A 22313-nucleotide genomic window follows, 5' to 3' on the forward strand; every position below is an offset into this window, starting at 1 on the left:
TGATTGGCTAAAAGTTTTGCTTATTAAAACCTAAAAGTCAAATATAGAATCTCCCTATCCAAACATAAATTCCATTATGTTAGGTGCCTCTGCTCACCACATTACATAAATGGCTTATTCCTAATGCCTGTTCCAGAAACGTGTGGTTAAATTACAGGGAAATAGAGTGGCATGACATGTTGAATTGGCTATGCGGCATCACTATCCATACCACAGTAATCATGTATTGGTTTATGGAATATTTACCCCATTAATGACTGCGAGAGGAGCGTTTTCATCTCAGAGAACATGTGAGCTGACAGTGAGCGAGCAGCCAGTCATCTGATCGTGAAGAGAGAAGCGTAGAAAAATAGCTTGGATGGAGGGAAAGTAAAAGCAGAGGTTGGGGTTGAGGTAGAGGGGTGCACAAGAACTGTAGCCTTAAAACAAACACGGACAGAGAGGCAGACATACGGTCTCTAAGATACTCTAAAAGAGATTGCTGCCAAGATAAAAAGAAAGAGAAAAGAAAATAATGAACGGTGTGGGGTAGCAAGAAATGGAGAGTGAGAGTTTTACTGATAGCGCTGAACCATTATGGCTAGTGGCTGCTTTACAGCCCTGAGCTCTATGAATGATGGGAAGCTTGAACAGAGAAGTGTATATAACTCAAACACGACATCTGAGAACAGCGGACAATGCACATTACATCTTGCAAGACCAATTTCTCTATGTGACACACCTCGTAATGGCTCGTATATATGGGCCTCTTGCTCCAATGGAGAGGGAAAAGCAATGAAATCAAGAAGAAAAGGTGCAACAGGTGCTTGAATCCTGTGCTGTAACATGTTAAAAGGAAGAATTCTGGGAAAACATTAGAGACTCACAACCACAATTCATTCAAAGCTACAACAAAGCAGCAACAGGCAGACAAAGAAAGACTACAAAGAGACAAAGGTGGTATGGAGTTAAAAAAAAGAAATGTATGAGAGAGAAAGAGAGACAGAGCGTGTGTGTAGTCCCTCTCTCTTAACTCGGGTTTCTGTGAAGTGTTTAATGTTTGGAGAGCTCTGCCAAAAACAATGACTTTCTTCTTCACCGAAGCTCTATCCTGCAGAGAACTGACAGAGAAGCCGGGAGAGAGGAATGAATGAATGAATGAATACTGGCAGAAATGAAAATGACAGAGGACTATGAATTTCTGGGGCAGTTGCTGTGGTTATAGTGGTGGTATATTACCTGCCATGATGCCTGCATCCCGCAACACTAAGCTTAATGCACAATAGCACCCTGGTAGCTCACACACAACAGACTTTGTGTTCATCTCTTCCAGCATTAACAATCCCCACACTGCAGGCAATATATATTAGCCCAGGAACAGGCGAACTGCCTTTCGTCGAAAGCAAAAGAGCTCTATTGTATCCCAGTCACCCTTTATCATGGCTTATTATCCAGATGGAGCAATGAAAGTATGTATTTTCTGAAGGAAATACCTGTGCTTGAAAGGCAGCAAAGGAATGGTGTCAATTAGTGTCTGTAAAAGAGATTACGCTTCACGTTCCCTTAAAATAACATAAAACCTCCAAGTATTATAGTGTTGATGATGGTTGATTAGATCTTTTTTGTAAAGTCAGCTAATTTATTTGACACATATGATAAAGGGGTTAGTTTTTTTTTTATTTCTTTTAATTTCAGGTTTTCCACAAGTTTGAATACACAGCATTTAGATTTTTTCTTTTACTCAATTTATTTTATTTTTGCACTACTGTTTTATTGCTGTTTTATGAATTTAAAATGTTTTTGGAATAAATATTTTATGTTAACCAGTGGTCCATTTATTTGATCAAGATACAATAAAAACAATAATGTATAATAGTATTACACTTTAAAATAACTTATTTTCTAATTCTTTTTATATATATATACTTTTTTTATTTTTATATAATTTATTCTGGTGATGATAAAGCTGAATTTCCAGCAGTCCAATATTCAGAGTCTTCAGAAATCATTCTAATATGCAGATTTGGTGCTCAACAATTATTTCTAATTATCATCAATGTTATAAATTGTTTAATGTTTTTGTGGAGACAGTGATGCCTAGATTCTTAATGAAAATAAAGTTCAAAAGAACAGCATTTATTTAATTAAATCCCTTGTAACATTATAAATGCCTTTACAATCCCTTTTGATTTGAATTTTTAATTCTTTGTCGTCTTTGCAGAAGACAGAAGTCTTTTCCCTCCTGTTTACAGAAGTTGCATCTTTAAATTCATCCCCTTTAAAGCATCACAGTCACAGCCACACACATTCAGACAGACGGCTTAGGCTGTTGCGTCACTTCTCGCACTGTTTTTGGAGCATCCTGCCACAGGCTTGCATTTTTAAGACAACGTGTCAATTTAAAAATAGTCTAACTTTTAAAATATGCACCTTGAGACACCTTCATTCTGTTCTATCTACCGTAGCTGTTTCTGAACACATAATGTTTCTTATGCAAACAATCCATGAGAAACTAATCTGATCAGGATCAGGTGAAACTGAAATGACACTCGATAAATACAGCTTTCTTGCCAATGATATATGACAATGGGGCAGACTTACCATCATCCCATCTACTGTCAGGGTCGACGGTCCCATTAGGGTCCTCATCAGGGGCCACACTGTCACAGTCAGCCCCGTCCAAGAGACTCCCTTCCTCCTCCACGATGTGAAGCTTATCTTCATCATCTGAGTCTGACTGGCCCTCCAGCACATGACTGTAGTTACTCACTGCAGAGACACAGAGAAAACACAACACTTCAAGAAAATGCTAACATGTGGAGCCTGCAAGTGCTTGCAAACCGCAGAAGGCTTGATGAAACCTTTGAAATTTGGAAAGACGCTGCTGGTGAAAATGACTTCAAGATTAAAGAGGGACACAGCGGCTCAGATGAAACCAATTGTTGAAGCAGGAGAGACGACTGAAGAGATGTAGAGAGATGAAGTGTTCTTAAGGGAATAATTCAATTAAATGGCAAATAATAGTGGAGCAGCTCCTGCGTTTTTCAGTGAGCCAATGAAACAAGACAAAGATCACTTGAAATTGAATGGATGAATTAGAAGGGCTCGTGTTGAAACCATTTGTGGCCACACGGTCCAGACGGTGCATTACTAACATGTAACGACCGTCAAGCTGCTGTAATCATGAGATCATTACACTAGAATTCTACAAACCTAACTTCTTATAGATGTGCATTTGTAATCAAGCAGAAGTTGAACGCTTAGATTTATAAATTCAGCTAAAAGAGAGACTTTTCAAACCTAGCGACGGGAAACATCCAGTACTTCTATACGTCACGGATTGAAGAGTTTGTGGCCACCTGAGGTATCTGTATTATTTGGAAATATCACACAATGAATATGATGCAAGGGGCGGGTAGTGATTATTATCGTAGTATGTGTGAATCCTTGTTGACCGTACACAGCATGTGTGTATTTTTTATTTGATTTTTTTTTGCAGGGAAAGGAATAGGTGTGGCGAAAAACTTTCCTCCTCCTCTTCTCTCTCTATTCCTTTTGCTGTTCTCAATCTCTGTCATTCTTCTTTTCCACTCATCTAAGTACCTCTCTCTCTCTCTCTCTCTCTCTCTCTCTCTGGCCAAATCAATTTTCCTTTGAGAGGAGCAAAGTCAGCAGAGGGGCTGGCCGTAGATTCTCACACACACACACACACACACACACACACACACTTCTCTTCATGCGCTTATCTGGCACATTTACATTCAGCTGATTTTGTGCTTTTTGTTGCACACTTTAACCAACTCTCTCTCTCTCTCTCTCTCTCTCTCTCGCGCTTTCACACTCTCAATCTTCTTTTATTTCTCCGGCCTGTGCTTTCATTCTCCACCTGTTCTGTGCATGTACAAACCTCTTAACCTCTTTCTTTCTCTCTATCTCATGCTCCATCTTTGGTTTTAAGGTCATGGATCACAGCAAATACCTGTGGTATGTCTATATTATGTACCTGAAAGTAGAGTCTCAATGTAGCGGTGGTTGGAAAAAAGCTGTATATAACAAAATGAAAAGGAAAAAAAAAGCCGTACAGTCATATAGATAGACACATCGCTCACTAGTCACAAGTTCTATCAAACCTGATGCACGGATCAGCACAACAGTCAATTCGGTGTACTGTGAAGGAGATGCTACCAATCCCATCAGGCTGTTCAGCAGAGGGAAGCAAACGGTGTGGTTAGTAGTCAGCAGAAGTAAGAAGTAAAGGGACAGCGGAGAGTGTGTGAGCTCACTGTGAATGATCCATGACAAACAGCCACGAGCCTTGTTCCGCCGTTCCACATGAGAGATTTCATTACAGCCTTCAGGAGGTACACACAGGAAAAGTGACTAAATGAACGCTTTACCAAGAAAGGAATAGCTCACATCATGCTGGAGCTGTAAGCTAAAACTTACAAACTCTACTAAATAAAAATGCAAGAGCGAAAAGTCAGAGCTAAGAAAAAAAAAAGTAAATCAATGAAATAAAGATTACTGTCCCTTATAGGTATTTTCTGGTCAGAAATAAAAAATAAAAAAAAATTTTTTTGTGAAAAATTATTTTCTTATTTAATAATTTATCCTTTGAATTTCTGCTTTGTAAAGCTGCTTTGGAACAATATTTCTTGTGAAAAGCAATATACCAATAAATTTGCATGGATTTGTTTTTAAACAGAACTTACACTGTAAAAAATTTCCTGTAGAAATTACAGTAACTTACTGGCAGCAGTTTGCCAGTAACTTACTGTAAATTAAACTTACAGTAAAAATACTGTATTCATATTTACAGTACCATTTAACTTGCTGTAAATGTATTTGCAGTAATATATTTTTTTACTGTAAAACACAATTATGTTTTTTTCTCCTTTTATATATTTTAATACAATAAAATATTACTTTACACTGTGAAATTTACTGTAATTGGTTCACTTTTATTATGCATTGTAAAATTTAACAAATTATTGTATTTCAACAGGTCTCATGTCTCAGTAGTAAAAACTATAAAAAGAAACAAAAGACTGTTTAACTTCTTTTATTGGTTTAATAGTTAAATTGTAATACTTGAAATAACATTTTAATATTCTTGCAGATTGTACTTTCAGTTTTCCAAAAACTTGAATACATTTCATTTATACATAAAAGTTTCATATTAAGAGCATTTTAAAACAACAGACATGAACAGATTCAGTCATAAGAACAATCTTAAAAATTTACAAATTCAGAAAACTCCTGTGTAGAATGTATTTGCTCTTAGTAGCTTAATAGTTTTGCCAGCTGAAATCCAGAAACTCCTTAAAGGGATAGTTCACCCAAAAATCAGAATTAGGTCATTAATAACTTACCCTCATGTCGTTCCAAACCCGTGAGACTTCCGTTTATCTTCAGAACACAGTTTAAGATATTTTAGATTTAGTCCGAGAGCTCTCAGTCCCTCCATTGAAGCTGTGTGTACGGTATAATGTCCATGTCCAGAAAGGTAAGAAAAACATCATCAAAGTAGTCCATGTGACATCAGAGGGTCAGTTAGAATTTTTTGAAGCGTCGAAAATACATTTTGGTCCAAAAATAGCAAAAACTACGACTTTATTCAGCATTGTCTTCTCTTCCGGGTCTGTTGTGAGACAGTTCAAAACAAAGCAGTTTGTGATATCTGGTTCATGAATCATTCGATGTAACCGGATCTTTTTGAACCAGTTCACCAAATCAAACTGAATCTTTTTATACTGTTCGCGTCTCCAATACGCATTAATTCACAAATTACTTAAGCTGTTAACTTTTTTAATGTGGCTGACTCGAGAACGAGTCAGTATTTTGTTCATTATCTGGCTCAGCTCGGTGTTCATCTTCAGTTCTCTCTTCACAGCAGTTCAGTCAGTGTACTTTTTGAGTAAATGAATTACTCCGGGATATTGGTTTGTTTGAACTCAGAAGTGTCAGCCACATTAAAAAAAGTTAACAGTTTAAGTAATTTGTGGATTAATGCGTATTGGAGATGCGAACCATTTAAAATGATTCAGTTCGATTTGGTGAACTGGTTCAAAAGGATCCAATTACATGGAGTGATTCGTTCGCGAACCAGATATCACAAACTGCTTTGTTTTGAACTCTCTCTCACAACAGACACGGAAGAGAAGACAATGCTGAATAAAGTTGTAGTCTTTGCTATTTTTGGACAAAAACGTATTTTCGATGCTTCAAAAAATTCTAACTGACCCTCTGATGTCACATGGACTACTTTGATGATGTTTTTCTTACCTTTCTGGACATGGACAGCAGACCGAACACACAGCTTCAATGGAGGGACAGAGGACATAAATGGAGGTCTCACGGGTTTGGAACAACATGAGGGTGAGTTATTAATGGGTGAATTAATTTTTTGGGTGAACTATCCCTTTAATGAAGGAGGATACATGAGGGTTCAGACCAGAGTTCTTCCTTTGCACCATCTTCCCACTTCTTTTGATGACGTGGAACTTTGAGGAGCACTTGCTGCTGTCAGGGTTAACATTGAACCTTTACATAACAGAAAAAAAAGTTAGATCATTTGATGTGAAAAATGTCTAACAAAACAACCAAATATTCACAACACAACCAAATACAGAAATGCACTGCAAATGGCACAGAACACAACGGAAATATTTCCAGGGGACCCAATATGTGACAAACCCGGATGGAGCATGTTTAGTACTCAACGTCTACTTTTGTTTTCTTGCAAAAAATACAGAGATTACATATTTATGACATACAACTTTATATGCAATATAAAAAATGTAAAAAGAACATGAGGGTGAGATATTAATCTATACATTAGTAACATTGTAAAAAAAATTGTAATGTTATGTTTAAATAAGTTTCATAGGTAAGAAATGTAAGGTAATGTAGGGTCCAAAGATGAAACAGCTAATTTTAAAGTTGAGACACACACAGATAAATAAAGCATATTACGAAAACTTTTTTGTATAAAATGTATTTATTTGCAACAGTTATTTTAACAGCAATAATAAGACATTTATGTCCTAAGTACAGCTATTAAGCTGATACGAGAACATCCCAGGTTAAAATAATGAGGAAATTACGTTGGCTAAATCAGAAATCGCCCCCTTAACACTCATTCACTCATTTCTACATTAGTCCACTAATACGGTTCACTTGAAGCTGTGAATGAAAACGAGTGAGTGAATTCGGACAGCCGTTGATCGCGCATTGGATGTACACAGTCGGGTTCGTCACTTACTGGGGTCCCCTGAAAACATTTCCATTATGTTCTGTGCCATTTGCGGCGCATTTTCGCGAACGAGATTATGTTATTCTCCCGATGCTGATGTACAGAACAAATGTTACATTTGAAGTAGACATATTTTTCTCTTGGTTGTTTAGTTTCCTTAACTTTATGTGTTTAAGGTAACGTTAAATATGAGACTGAGGGGCGGAGAGGCTTTGGAAAGTGTATGGGCATTCAGGAACTGCACACGAAAACCTTAAATTCGCCGTGTTTTTATGCCCTTTGTCATGATTAATAAAGGCGTATAATGTCTCCACAGAGACGCCAGTGTTTGCACACGACACGAACATTGCGGGTTTTACTCTAGCACTACAAGCATGACGTGCATTTATATGGGGTAATCAGTTAACAGCAAGCGATAATAGCGGGAAAAAATCCGACTGACTTTAAGCTAAATCCACGAAAGCTTTGTTGTTCGGCTAACAGTTGACATAAACACTCACCAGCTCCTGGAGTGGTCAAACCCAAGGCAGAGACCCGTTAATGTCCATATTTTGACGGTGAAACGTTTAGAAAAGGGAAAGAAAGGAAAGAAATATGAATGTTTGCACAGTGTCACCACAACTCTCTCTAGCTCTCTTCACAGCATAAATGTGAGGTGACTGCGCGCTGATCAGTGGCAGCGTTTTTTTTATTTATATTTTTGTTTTAGTTAAACCAAAGATATAATATATTTAAAGTAAAAGAAGTAATATTTGTACCCACCTTTGCATCTGACTGGTTCTTTTCGCATCTGTGTGTCTTGTTTTCTTCTTTCTCCAAGTGGGAAATAAAACTTGATCTGTGATTGGTCAGGTTTCGCGCTCATTTTTTCTTTACTGTATTTAGATTTACAGTAAATTAAAAATACTGTAATTTAGTGTCGCCAAGAGGGTATTCCCCAAAATGTAACTTTAAAATACAGTAATATGCTGTATAACTGTCCTACAGTAAAATACAGTTCATTTTACAGTTAAATACTGTTAAATTTACAGACATTTCTAACAGTGTAAATATTGAATACATTAAATGAAAAGTATACATTTTCTGGATCATATTTGAATGATTTGTTTGGATTTATTTAGTCTAATGACAATAAAAAAAAAGCCAATTTAATAAACAGGAAACCACATTTTGACTTTAAAATATCACTTTCTTTCTCACACAGTATACACTACATTTTCAAAAGTTTGCAGTCATTAGGACTTTTTTTTTTTTTTTTTTAAGAAATGCATATTAATACATTTATTTAGCAATAATGCATTAAACTGCTCAAAACTTAATAATGCATCCCGCAACAATAATTTGACCACAAAAATACAAAATATTAAGCAACACAACTATTTTTAACATTGATAATAATGTAAAATAAAAAAAAAACATGTTTCTGGAGCACAAAATCAGCATATTACGATGATCGCTGAAGGATCATGTGACACTGAAGACTGGAATAGTGGCTTATTTCCTAAACCGAAAGAACAGGAAATGATGTGGGAAAGGCATACTGAACTACAGCTCACTGTATTTTTAGCATCCATGCTAAACACTAGGCAAGGCTCTACTATTACTACTCAGTTCTATAAATGCTTGATCTTTGCATGTGTGGTCGGCATGCACAGCACTATGAATATGTCAAGTCAGCCAGTGAAACCATTAGCCTAATGAGTCTACATTCCTACTAGTCAATCAGTTTTCCAGCTATGCCTCCTCTATGGATTTTACAATGAACCTAGTGAAGTGATATGTTGACTGGGCAAAAACTGGCCTCCGATCTGCTGCTCTGTAATACCTGTATGATAAAGGCTGAATTCCCAGAACTCCAGGTGACTCTCAGAAGTTTCTATTTAAAGCAAACACAATTGAAACCCCTTAACACCCCCTAGGGCATTGCAGTGACATCTGTCGAGGCACACCGATAAATGCCTCTAAAAGCAATCACTAAACAAGTACACATTTTCATCGCGCCTCATCTGGGCAGAGCTTAACCGCTTGTTAGCAGTACAGTACATCAAAAATATGGAGCCTTTAAATAATAAATTGAGCCTTCACCCATCTAAACTCCAGCTCAGATAAAAGACACATGAGACTCTGAGGCAGACTAGAGTTATTGATTTGTCATTTAGGAAGGTGAGCTGCAGGTTTCCCATGAGTCTTTGCCACTAAGAACATTCTCATCTGCTACTTGCCCTCTCAATCTCTATGTAGAGGTTATTTAAGAACAGGCCCGATGTGATTTAGAGAAGTAGGACATGTTACTGGATCAAAATTAACAACAACATCTAGCAATGTACGGATATGGAAATTTGCTACTATATTGTCCAAACAAATTTGTAAAAATCTAAAAACAAAATGAAATCATTTTAGATGCTACGATGACATTTAGGTGTCAAAAAAAAAAAAAAAAAATTGATATTCATTTTAAAAAAGGATTACATATTACAGTTATTAACATAAGTATTCTTCAAGATTAACTTTAAGGAAGCATAAGATAAGTATAAATGTAATCTAAATGTAAAAATAAGGGAAATGTGTATAATGATAATCAAATTTACAATGTTAAAAGATAAAACAAGAATAAATTACATTTTTAAAAAATATATTACAATTGGAAATATACAGTAATACAGCAGCTTTTACTGTATTTTTGATCAAATAAATGCAAAACATCTTACCATCCCCTAACCTTTAAACATTATAAATATCCTATAAGAACCTAATATACCGATTAAATAACACATATCGTACTGATATATTGTGCATCGCTACTAATGTATTGAAAACATGAATGTATTAAAAATATAACTCTTCTGCATTTTGCATAGTTTGCGATTTTAAGGAGATACACAGAATTAGCTCGTAAGAATCAAATGTACAAAAAGAACAAACCGTGTGTTAAATCTTCCAGGAGCGTCTCTTCTGGAACACTCTCTGCAGAACATATTAATCACTGTGGCCTGTGGTGTAAGAAAATAATCGCTGGGGCACACTGATACCTCGCTCAGGATTCTGGTCATGGGATTTATCGCCAATGAAGGGATCTTGGGGGGGGCACAAGAGCAGTAAATTACAGCATGCTTTCCTCTTCATTGCGACAGCCACGTTTACCTCCCAGAGTCTTGAGCTCTGCATTGCTGGGTTTTTTTTCACCTTTGTACGGAAAGTAGCAGGTTCTATATCTGTAAGTCTGCCTGAATCAACACATGACAACACGAGGTGGCCTGTAAATTGGGTTTCCATTGCAAACACTGTTGTCTTTGGGTCTTAGGTACATATTTTTTTTTCCAAAGCTATCTTTGCGGCGAGAGAATGGGTGTTTGTTTTAGGAGGAGGTTACAGTAAGAATGGATGGTTAGGTTTTTCGTTCGTTTGTTCGTCCAGGAGTGCGAGTGCTTCTAGTTCGCTCCTCCAACCCTACGAGAGAAGCTATGCGTGGAATGTCCAATCATAACACTCTCCCTTGAGTGGCTCGAACCATAACGACAGATCGCTGTGTCAGCTTTTTTTTTTTTTACCTTCATTACAACAGGCACGTACTGCACTGTTGCTTTTTAGCTGCAAAGACTAATTAGTGGTGCTTGCTAAGGAAGCCGTCACTGTTACTGTTGCTCATACTAGTGTTAGCGATTTGAACAAAACTCTAAGATAGAGATAGATTTTCAAAACCGATAATTAACGTTTTGTTTGCTTTTTGCAAAGTCAGTTACATGCTTGATAATGTTACTCACACATCGTTTAAACAACAATTATAATATTATTGTAGACAATAAATATCACATGCCTTGACATGCAATTTTTGTCTGGAGCCACCTAGAATATCCGAGCAACTGACTAGAACCTCACTGCAACTCACTAAAACTACCCATAAAACTTAAGCAACAGCTGAGTAGCACTTAAGAATCCACTCAGAAGTCATAGCGAGAATCTAGTTAGTCTCTATAAGCCATTTTGTAATACAAGTACCAATAGAGAGGATGATGGGAAATCAAACCTGCTAAGTGAATTGATCGTGATGGATGTTCCTGTCAATAACTGTAAAGTTTGTAACTATAGCAGCTCTCATAATTATAAAACGCATAGCTGGATTTGTGATGGTTCGAAGTATAACATACAGAATCAGTGTTGGAGGATTGTAGACGCACCCTACGCTAGAACTTAGCTATATATAAATCGAAGCTTCAATACACACAAACACACACTTCTGCTCTAATCTTGAGCTAGAGGTGTTCAAAAAATGAAAACTAACAATGCACAACTGGAAAAACCAAGTAAAGCCTTCTGGACCATAGATGCTCTGACTGAATGGCAATCCTTTATCACGTACAAACTTTTTTTTCACTGGCAAACACACACACACACACGGTGCTTCAAACCACATCCCCACCCAGCATTCTTTTCTCTCACACATACACTAACCACAACAAGACAGAGCCATTACATCAAACAAAAGCCTGTCACCACACATATGCGAACCCACTCCTGAGAAAGACTCGGATTCCACATGCGGCCCGTATCATTGTGTTTCTGTTTTCAGAGGCTGGGCTTCGGGCTGCACGCTCTGCTATGAGCTGTAGGGGGCAACCTGTTCCCAAGGAGACGTCACCGAGGCAACAGAGGCAGATGGAACACTGCATGGTCCTGTTTGCAAAGCTTTTAACTTCATGTGATGTTCCTGATGTCAGAGATGACACGAGATGGGAAAACTAGAGACGTGCTGGCAGTCAAATTCCAGCCAATACCAATAAGCCGATAGTTAGTTTTATTTGAAAAGTGTTTTATTTTTCCTTTGTACCTGGACTTTAAAATGGAAGCAAATCTCTAATAATAAAAATAATAATAATAATTTTGTGTTATTTCATTCTATGTAATATTTTTATTGTCATATATTGCATTATTTGTTTAAAATATGATTATATGTTAATAATAATTATTATTATTATTATTATTGTTGTTCTTGCTTTAACAAATTTATAAAAATTAAGATTAAAACATATTACTGTTGTAATTTATAACTGTACTGCAAAATGCAGTAATTATTATATAATTCGATAATTAGAATTATTATTTTACTTTACAAAAGCTACAAATTCTTACATTTCAAACATTTAAACATCAAGATTTGAACATGTCCGGAAAAGTCAAAAAAGTAAAAGACAGGGAAAGTAATCAAAATCTAAAAACAAGCTGAAACAGGAGTATAAAAAGTAAATGTCTAATACTGACTGTTATACTGACATCTGAAAAACCTATGGAAGATCAAGTATATATTCGAACCGGTTTCCTGCAAGAGCACCATGGCTTAACATATCTTGAACATGTACGCACCTAAAGGCCAGAGCCCTGACATGCTGGATTACAACTGTACGGTACTTAATATTTACATTCGTACATCTCCTTTACCTTGCTCTCCTGTGGTTTTCTTCCCACTTCCTGCCCTCTGGGTGTCATAGATGGCGGTGGCGCCACTTGCCCTGCTAAGAGCGTCACTTCACAAGTACATCCAGCCAATGCTAAGAAGCTAATTAGTCACAGCAGGCTGTCTCCTCTATTCACTGAAGAATAGCATGTCAACCACAAACACACTGCGAATGTACACTTAGCTTGACTGCAGGTTCTTATGAGTGTTAACACTGTTGTGCTAAGAGAAGGAATGAACAGCGAGGAATACGTGTGTGTGTGTGTATCTGAGCAAGGGTGACAGAGATCTTTCATCTGACCACACATGACGCATGTCCGGCCTTCACATGATTCTACGTGAGTGTATTTTGAGCTAATCTTGCTCAGAGCAACTGGGTTCTTCTAAATAAGGCCAGAGAGTGTGGTCATACCTGCGCTATGATAACAAAGCACGCTGTCTCCGTTTGTCAGAGCTTACTTTGGTATGTTTTGGTTTGAGGTGAGATGGCCCCATTCACAGAAATAATGCTCCTTTATATACGTGCCGATAAGGACTCATTTCAGCTCTAAACAAAGTGTCTGAGAGTAAGTTAAACTGGCAAGTTTGTGTTTCATGGCAGTGCATTACCTGTTAGTGAAGATATGGGTGGTATGCTGTGGCACTCACTCATTATCAGAGCCTGTTCTGTATCTGCACGGTGCAAGACTTTGTGTCTGTTCATGTGTGTTTGTGCTTCACCGTTTTCTGGAGATAAAAAGAGGAAACATCTGCCGTGCCTGCTGGGTAGTCAGTCAGTCCTGTACCTGCAGATATGGTTCACTAACCTGAACCTTTCTTCTTATAGTTTCACTACCTTCTCTCTCTCCTCCCACTCATCCCTCCATCAGCTCTGCCTCCATCTACCCTCACACTCGTCTTCATAAGCAGATCAGACAGAGGTTCAGGGCCGCCCATGGTCATGCTGGATTTAGACGCTAACATAACACACTTTGTTTAGGGGTGGGAAAGTCCCATCGTCAAAGTAACTCTACCCAAATTAACACTGACAATAAAGAAAGCACCAAACTGTTGTATGAGAACACACTGATGTAACCGCACACCTGTGTCAACAGGAAATGGGGATTTCTCTCTCTCCCACTCATACTGCAACACATGAAATGTATGACATTTACATAAAATATATATTTTGCCTTTCAGTCATCAGTTTTTTTCCTGCATTTACTGTGCTATTTTGTGGCAAATTGGGCATAATTAACATATTTACACACTGCAGACTCTTACTGGTAGCTGAAAATATAATCAAATTAATCCAAATATTTAAGTAAGGATGATGCAACAGGCAGGTGATATATCTAAACTAAACTAAACTAAACTAAACTAAACTAAACTAAACTAAACTAAACTAAACTAAACTAAACTAAACTAGACTAAACTAAACTATTCCATGTCACCTCTATAGTTTCAAGTCTCAGTGGTGCTTGGATTTGCCAAGATCTCTAACATCTTCAACCAAATGCAATAGATTTGAATTTAAATATAAATTATCATTATAAATTCAAACAATTCCCATTTAGTATAAAAAAAAAAATCTAATGATCCAAGTCATCTTATTTTGAAACATTTTTAGTACTTTAATTTAACTTGACTTAGTTAAAACCTCAGTGAAGCATAACTGTGAACAACACTATTAATTCTCTTGAACTATGAAAGAGTAACCTCTGAGCTACAGAATGCTCCTCTGTTTGGTGGCTTTTCCAGATGTGTGATAGTGTCTGCTCACTCTCTTGGACACAAACACTGTCCAAAAGTTTTAATCGATGAAATAATCAATAAAAGAATGAGTGAATGAGCCTGAGGTGTCCAGACGAAACATTGAACAGTCTGTCTGACTGAACAGCACACGCTGATACACTTATTTATGCATGCATCCAAACCGACACACCAACCAAACACACACAGTGACTCAGATATGATTAGTCATTTTAAGAGCATCTGAGTATATTTGTCATTGTGAGTGTGCGTATGCAGGGCATTTCCCAAACAGCACATCAATTGAGTCAGACAAAGAGGACAGAATATTTTTAATTACTTCAACTTTATATCAATGAATGAAACAATTATATATATATTATATAACAATTATTAAATTAATTATTTAATTATATACTTATATTTAATTAAATAGTTTTATATATAAAAATGTTGACATTAGCCAAATACAACATTTTGATTGGCTGCTTGATGGTGCTTTTCTCTCTCTGTTTTTCTTTCTAAAGCTCTTTTAATGCAGCACATCCAGACTGAAAACACCTTAAACCGGATTAAACCAGTCTGTGGTCCAGACCGACAGGAGGCCCACTCACAGACTGTGGGAACAGGTGAAGTTTGCAGCAAGGATGACTATTCTTGTTAACGGAGCACTAGATAGGGGGAGGGAGAGACGGATAAGCCGTCCCTTTCTTTCCGACCTTAAATAGTCAAAATAACAGTATTTGATCTTTGAGAGATTGGACTGTGAGTATATACAGCGGTAAAAAAAAAAACTGTTAGTGACTTTAAAAGACAAAGCATCGTTGTCAAAGTCCATAGTCATCAGGACTGAGTGTTCGCCTGAGGCAGATCCTGTCACACATGGTCTGAGAGAGGAAGACTGAGAGAGAGGGGGCTGCTCAGACTCTTGTATTTAAAGGTCAGGTCTCATAAAGCTGATCATTCAGACAGGCTGACACTTACAGAGGTGAAGAGATGCCACAGGCATACACACACATCCACACACACACACATTCAAACAGTTGCACTGGAGGCAGAGGGATGAGTCAACAAAACAACCCCAGAATCTCTCCCACGTCACAAAAAGAAACAGCACAGATCTGCAAATTTCACTCTCTGTTTGAAATTCAATTTAAATCAGCATATTTATTCAAAATTATAAAAAAATAAAATTAAAAAATTGCAAACAGAAGTTGTCGGTTGTCAAGGCCCAATAGTGGACACAATTATTGGACGATGCCAATTATTTGAAAACGGGCAAATTAATGATTGTATAATCTGCAATGAGCTTTCCTGTCTTTATCATTAACAGCCCACATCAGATCTTAAATGATGAATCTCAATTTGCACACTTACATGTAGTGTGTAATATAACAGTACTGCAAGATGCTGAATACAGCATACAGCATAAAGGAGCGATCGTGGATTTAATTACGTAGGTGAGAGTGGAACTCCTTAAATGAGCATTTCTCTCAGAAAAGCGCACCCGCGCACACGTCGGCCAGAGGAGAGCGAGACCGCGCACATCAATGCGCTTCCTCGGGAAATAGTCGCCATCGCTGCATAGGATTTGCTCGAGAATGTCTCCAAATAACTGTGTTTTTGGATGTGAGGGAAAGTTTACCGTGTTCAGCTTCCTACTGTTACACGAACAGTGGATGCAGTTTGTTTTTCCAGGGCAGCAACAGAGTGTATCAAGTGCGTTTGTGTGATCTGGTCATTTGAGTGACGAATGTTTTATAAACAAGGCCCAGGTCGATGCTGGATTTGCTCGATCCCAATGATAAAATACCCCATTCGTGTAAGTACAATTGCATCAGATTTCTGTCTTTTGTTGGAAATCAGCACATAAGTGAATATTTGTTAATGGAAACAACACGAAACAACAGCATTATAGCTCCGCCAACCACACGCCTCCAGGAGCTCGGCTTTTTCTGGAGAAAGTCGGAAAGCTGTATTTTTCTTTTATAAATATGATAAAACTAAGGACTTTTTGAATATATGAAGGATGCAGTACTGGTCTATAGGTACTCAAGTTTAACATGAGATTTGGTGAAATTTTGTATGTTATGTACCCTTTAAGCACCATATAAGCATACCAGAATGATATCTGAAGGATCTTGTTACTCTAAAGACAGTTTAGAGTTCAGTTTTGCCATTACAAGAACAAATTACATGTTAAAATGCATTACAACAGAAAATGGTTCTTTTAAATCATAATTTTTCACAATATTATTGTTTTTACTGTATTTTTAATCAAATAAATGCAGCCCAGGTGAGCAATAAGACACCACTTTTATAACTACTTTTTATCCTACCAACACCCAACTTTTTAATGGTATTGTAGAACACTTTCACTCCCTAACAAACAAAAACCTCCATTACAAATGTAATCTCCAAGATTCTTCAAACTCTGCTATTGTCTGCCCGAGCCCCAGAGGGGTATCTTGTTTGTGGGCAGTAAGGTGGGGTTGAGCCCCCTTTCTCCTGGAGCTCGCTGATCCATCCTGTGCTGCTCCATTACACACTACTAAACGGGCAGGACAGCAATCACTTTCACAATCACAGGCAGCCGAGATATATCTAACCTAACCAACCATGAGAGAGTGTAAATGTTTGTGCGCTGAGAGGCACAAGGAGAAGAGAAGAAAAGGGACTGGATGTCAGTGTAGTCAGTAATTACAAGAAGTGACAAGGATCAGTTGTCCTGTTCTTACTTTGATCACTAATCACAAGATTTGAACGGCCTTCCAACAGAGACACACACACACCACTATTTACAGTCAACATGAAATGACATCTTCTACCAAATTTATTCCCCTGATGTTACATACTGTATTGCATTTCCAAGTGAAACATGATATTCAGCACGAAAAAAAGTAATGTAGTTCTGGCTTTTATCCATCGGCTATTGACTGGATTGTAAAAAGTGGGTGTTACATGCCAGAATCAAGTCAGATTGTTGGATAAGAAGCAATATACATAAAACAAAACAAACAAAACATTTTTCTCTTTGGAATACCTTGGACTGATGAATTGTGCATAAGGGTCTTTTACGGTAAAGCAGATAAAACGACTGACCCGGCAGATAGATGATGTCACCAGGGACAGACATATTGACATATTGAAGCTTCTCTTTGTCTGTGACTTGTTATGCATGTGTGTCAGAGAGAAAGAGAAAGATGTACGCAGTCAGAAATCAATGTGCACACTGACAAATCACTCTATGTAAAACAACACAGATCTCTAATTTCCTCTCACCTTTACTAATAGGATCTCTGACCTAGTGCACACACAATAGATTAATTATTTGCTTGTATAATACGACACCGAGCATAAATGTTGTCGTATAGCATTATAAGAGCATTCGAGAGAAGCGTTTGTATTGAACTACCCACACTGACCTAATTCTATTAGTCACTGTGACCCTGAACACAACCCTTTATGAGATAGTTCCCAACACGCAAACACATGCACACAAGACACTTTTAAAAGATAGCGTAGTACACAGACAAGGTGAACATTTGTGCGTGTTTGGATCCTATGACACTTCAGGAAACATATGCAGCTTTTAATAAACACAATGGGAGGGTGTGACGCAATGTTGTGCAAAGTGTGTGTGTTTAGTGACTGATAGATGGTTTGTCCCTGATTGCCCCTTAAGTGCAAAGGGGAAAAAGCTAAAGAAAAGAGAGGAAAGGAGAGATTGAAAGCTTTGAAACAGACCTAAAGGCAGTTTTGGTTTTGTTGGCGCACTTTAGGAATAAAACAAACAGAAACATCTGTACACACTTTTTTCGTGACGTTTTCTAATATACAACAGCTAGTTCCGGTCCTGTAATCTGATTGGCCAAGTGGTGTTCCAAAAGTGCTGATATTTAGCTTAACAATACCCTGACATTTATCTGTTTTGCTGCATTTGTCAGTGACACAAATCTGTCACATGATGCAATTTCAAGTTTTCCTTTCTCTTTGGAGTACAAGCTGTTCAAGCATAGATACGATCCCTAAAGTTGCAAAGTCTAAAGTCTCAAACCTAAAGGGATATTCTTTATAAAAGATAAGAGTCATCTACGCCCTCCTAAAAGGCCTCGTTTAAACACGCCCCCACATGTCTACATCACTGTGTGGGAAGATTTGCATAACACCGCCCAAATGTTCATGCAAAAAAAGAAGGCGTAACTGACTCAGGAACACATCTGACTCACAGCCTGTAAGTACGTTTTGATATTTAAAGAATTTGCCTTGTTTGTAATGGTTTTAATTGGTGTTGTCTCGTCGCGCTGGGACACAACATCACAGTTTGGTAAGAGGCGCAATATTTGAGTCACACACTAGAGGTATTCAGCCAATCATAATAATAATCATAATTTGTTAAAAATGACTTGTTTCAGAAGGCGGGGCATAGAGGAGCAACAATAATGTACAGTATGTGGAAAATAACGTATGTTTTGAACCCTAAACTGCATAAACACATTGCATTACACCAAATACACAAAATAGTTTCTTTTTAGCAACATCATATGACTCCTTTAATTTAGTTTCAGCTTCATCCAGTACTATTCTCATTATTGGAGTGAAAATCCCCACAATAAATATTGTGTCTAAAGGTGTTTTTACACAGCCAGGTTAAGGCTACTCTATGCTTGCTCAAAATTTAGTGTAAAGACACAATGCTGCATTGAAACCCTATTAAATTATGCATGCTTAGACCCACCTCAGCCACTAGTATCAAACTATACAGTTTCTGTGTAGAATCATGCCACCTCTGAGCAGCACTGCTACTTTATAATCAATGTTAAATTATTGGATTAATATGAGGATTTAAAAAAAACCTGAATAACGATAATACAAAAAAATACCACTCCATCACCTCTGTTCTTGTAGATAAGTATCTATAAAAAATTTGACAATCACTGCCTTAACACACAGAAAATAGCAACTCAAGGCTCCATGTCATAATGCAGATTAATTTTGGTGGACTTTTCAAGTTGTAAAACTCATTCACATCTTTGACGTAATTAAAAGTCCTAAACATGGCATTTTATGAGACCTCACTTGTTTATCATTAGCTACCTCTACACATATCATAATGATGTCAGCAGGTGCACTTTTGTAGGGTGGATTCTCACAGAACGCAGTTTTGGATTTAAAAACATGAGAAACCATGAAAAAAAACATGGAGTTTCTTTGAACCTAAGTGTCTTTTTATGATTGTAGTTTCAGGCGCTAGACGAGAGTGAATACAAGTCAAACACTTGTACATGTTTACAAAGAAAAACAATGGAAAAGAAGCACAATAAATGCAAAATGAAACGCAATTGGTGTGAACAGACCCTTAGTTCTTTTAATATTGTGTTATTAGGTCATTTAATATTGTGATTTAAGAAATCAAGAATAAAGTCACAATGGATCCATTCTAGTGTTTTGAAAACCGCCACAAAAATTACTTGTGAACAGTTTAGAGTAAAATCTGAAATAACAACAACAAGTTATCTCATGATTACAGTAATCCCAACAAGAGTTGAATGCAGCAAAAATACATAAACATTGTCTAAAACCAGAGTCAGAGTGAAAAAGCGTTAAGTCCTCTGTAAGCACTCAGAACATCATCAATAAAGAGTTCAAAGAGACACACCATTTGATTTTTAATTATTTGATGAAATGAAAAGGAAACAGGAAGTGTGCGTATATGCAGATGAGTGGTGCGGTGTTGTGGACATGTTATTTGTCAGGAATGTGAAGCACGCTCATTCTCATTGGGCTAATGGCATTTGATTTTTGTAGCTAGGCAACACTCCCATGCGTGACATTTACCTGCCAGACCAAATAACCAAATACAAAACATTCACATACACACATTAACACATGCAGATGTGCACAACAGAGAGAAGAAATGACGAATGGTCTTTGTTCAATCAGACATTTTAGATCTGCATTAGGGCCTTCGCCTTCATCGGTGTAGCAAAGAGACCACAGTGTACAAAAAACACTGATCATCTGCTGATCTTCATCAAAGACATCCACACATGCACCCACACATTAATGACACCACATACACAACAATAGTAGTCAAACAGGCTAATCACGCTCTCTCTCTAACGATCACATTTGTTAATGCTTTTACTCTAAAACACACACATAATTATTGTGGAATAATAATCCCAAAAACATGGAGTTCTAAACATCCCCATAATCTGAGAGAAACAAGCAGCATGTCAGATAAACAACAGAGATTAGAGATTACAATCATCTGATTGCCGTCACACACATACACACACAGAGACACACTCACCTGTGGGTTAGCAGCAACAATCACGCACAGACTTTGAGTGTAATGATTATTACTCTTAGACATGATCTCTGTACTACAGGCCGACATTATAAGCATGTGCTCTAAACTATAATGTGCGTGTGTGTGTGTGTGTGTGAGAGAGAGAGAGAGAGCTTTACAGCAATGCTAAAATCCTGTGCTGCACAAGGCTTGGGGGAAAAGCTGCCCCTCCTGGCACCCACTTTTAAACCCTAATTCTCTTTGAAGACACAGTGTCCATAATCAACTCATGCATTCATTTAAACAGTATTTGCTGTGATTTTCCATATAACATACATACAGTGGCCCTAAAAACACCAACACAGCAGTGATAAAACATGTTTCTGTCCAAACTGACTGTGAAACCGTTTCTCGATGTGACCATTACAGTCAACTGGAAAATATTTGATGATAAATGTAGAGTTATGTTGAGTCAGATTTTGGTCTAATGAGATTTTACTGTGAACAGGGCAATGGACATAATTTTCAACTGATTGTCACTTATTGTGGCTTGGTAAATCTAAAAAGCATGACAAAAAAACATTTAAATGAAAGTCATACTTTAAGTGTGGCCTTAAAATATTGTGTTGCCACTGTATAGACTTAAACATGCATAAATGCATCCAAACACAAAAACAGAAGTTTAGTCATACCGAAGAATGCTCTGGACAGCATCAACTCGACGAGTGTGTGTTTTTATACATGTGTGATTTGTTCATTCAGCTGAATCCGCTCCCCGAATGAGTCTCCACCGGCCAGGGCCACGTCACACTAAAACTGTTGCTTTGATGTCTCTTCCTGTGCCATTTTACGGTCCCTCCCCCTTGCTTTTTCTATCTTTTACGTCATATTTTCCTCATTTAAAAAGGAATCAAACGGAAACTGAACAAATGGAAGTTATCAGAACCCACATTAGAGAGCTATGTGTGTGTAAACCAGGTGTGCTCCAGACCTCTCCTCAATCCACCCTGCATCTGGGTCTCATCCTCCTCTTATATCGCCAGACAGCTTTATTAAGTCTAGAATCCATTATAAAGAAAAACTGTGACATCCTCAAAGCTTGTAGGAATATCTGGTAATAATAGATGATTTATAATGAGTCAGTAGTGTAAATTCCCCCGACGACTTCTAATTATGGGTTTGTCTCATAACTTGCTGCACGGCCTATCTAGACGGCATGTTTTTAGAGACATTCTGTGGCATCACAAGACGTTTCTGTGATTTGACTTTGTATCTGCAGGTTTGAATATGAATTCAACTGGTGGTAATGAACCCAGTTAGTTTCCCATGACCTGGTGACAAGGAAGTGACTTTTTTCTAAATGAAAAGACTGAAAGGGATGTTTTACTAGGGAACAAAATAAAGAAAAGTACATAGTGTTTGTGCTGGAGGACATGTCCTCCAGGTCTCGGAAGAAGAAGAAAACGAAAAGAAGTGAAAAAAGTAGAGAGCTTGTTGACATTGGGCCCATATTTAACCGCCTACACACCAGCCTGTGCTTTGATGTAGCAGGAGAAATTAAAAAAGGGTGGAACAGAGTAATGAAAGAGAGAGAAAGAAAAGAG

The 22313-nt window shown here is 37.5% G+C and overlaps 1 protein-coding gene across 3 annotated transcripts in view; it reads right to left on the minus strand.

Annotated features, from left to right (window-relative positions):
- Nucleotides 1-22313, minus strand: part of LOC113056169 (zinc finger E-box-binding homeobox 1-like) — a 58264-nt gene that overhangs the window by 13059 nt on the left and 22892 nt on the right. For all 3 annotated transcript variants that reach the window (XM_026222733.1, XM_026222734.1, XM_026222735.1), the window contains one exon: nucleotides 2581-2748. In XM_026222733.1, coding sequence (XP_026078518.1) covers nucleotides 2581-2748 — 168 coding nt within the window. The remainder of the gene's footprint in view (nucleotides 1-2580; nucleotides 2749-22313) is intronic.

This window comes from Carassius auratus, chromosome 37 (assembly GCF_003368295.1).
Source record: "Carassius auratus strain Wakin chromosome 37, ASM336829v1, whole genome shotgun sequence".
Classification (NCBI taxonomy): domain Eukaryota; kingdom Metazoa; phylum Chordata; class Actinopteri; order Cypriniformes; family Cyprinidae; genus Carassius; species Carassius auratus.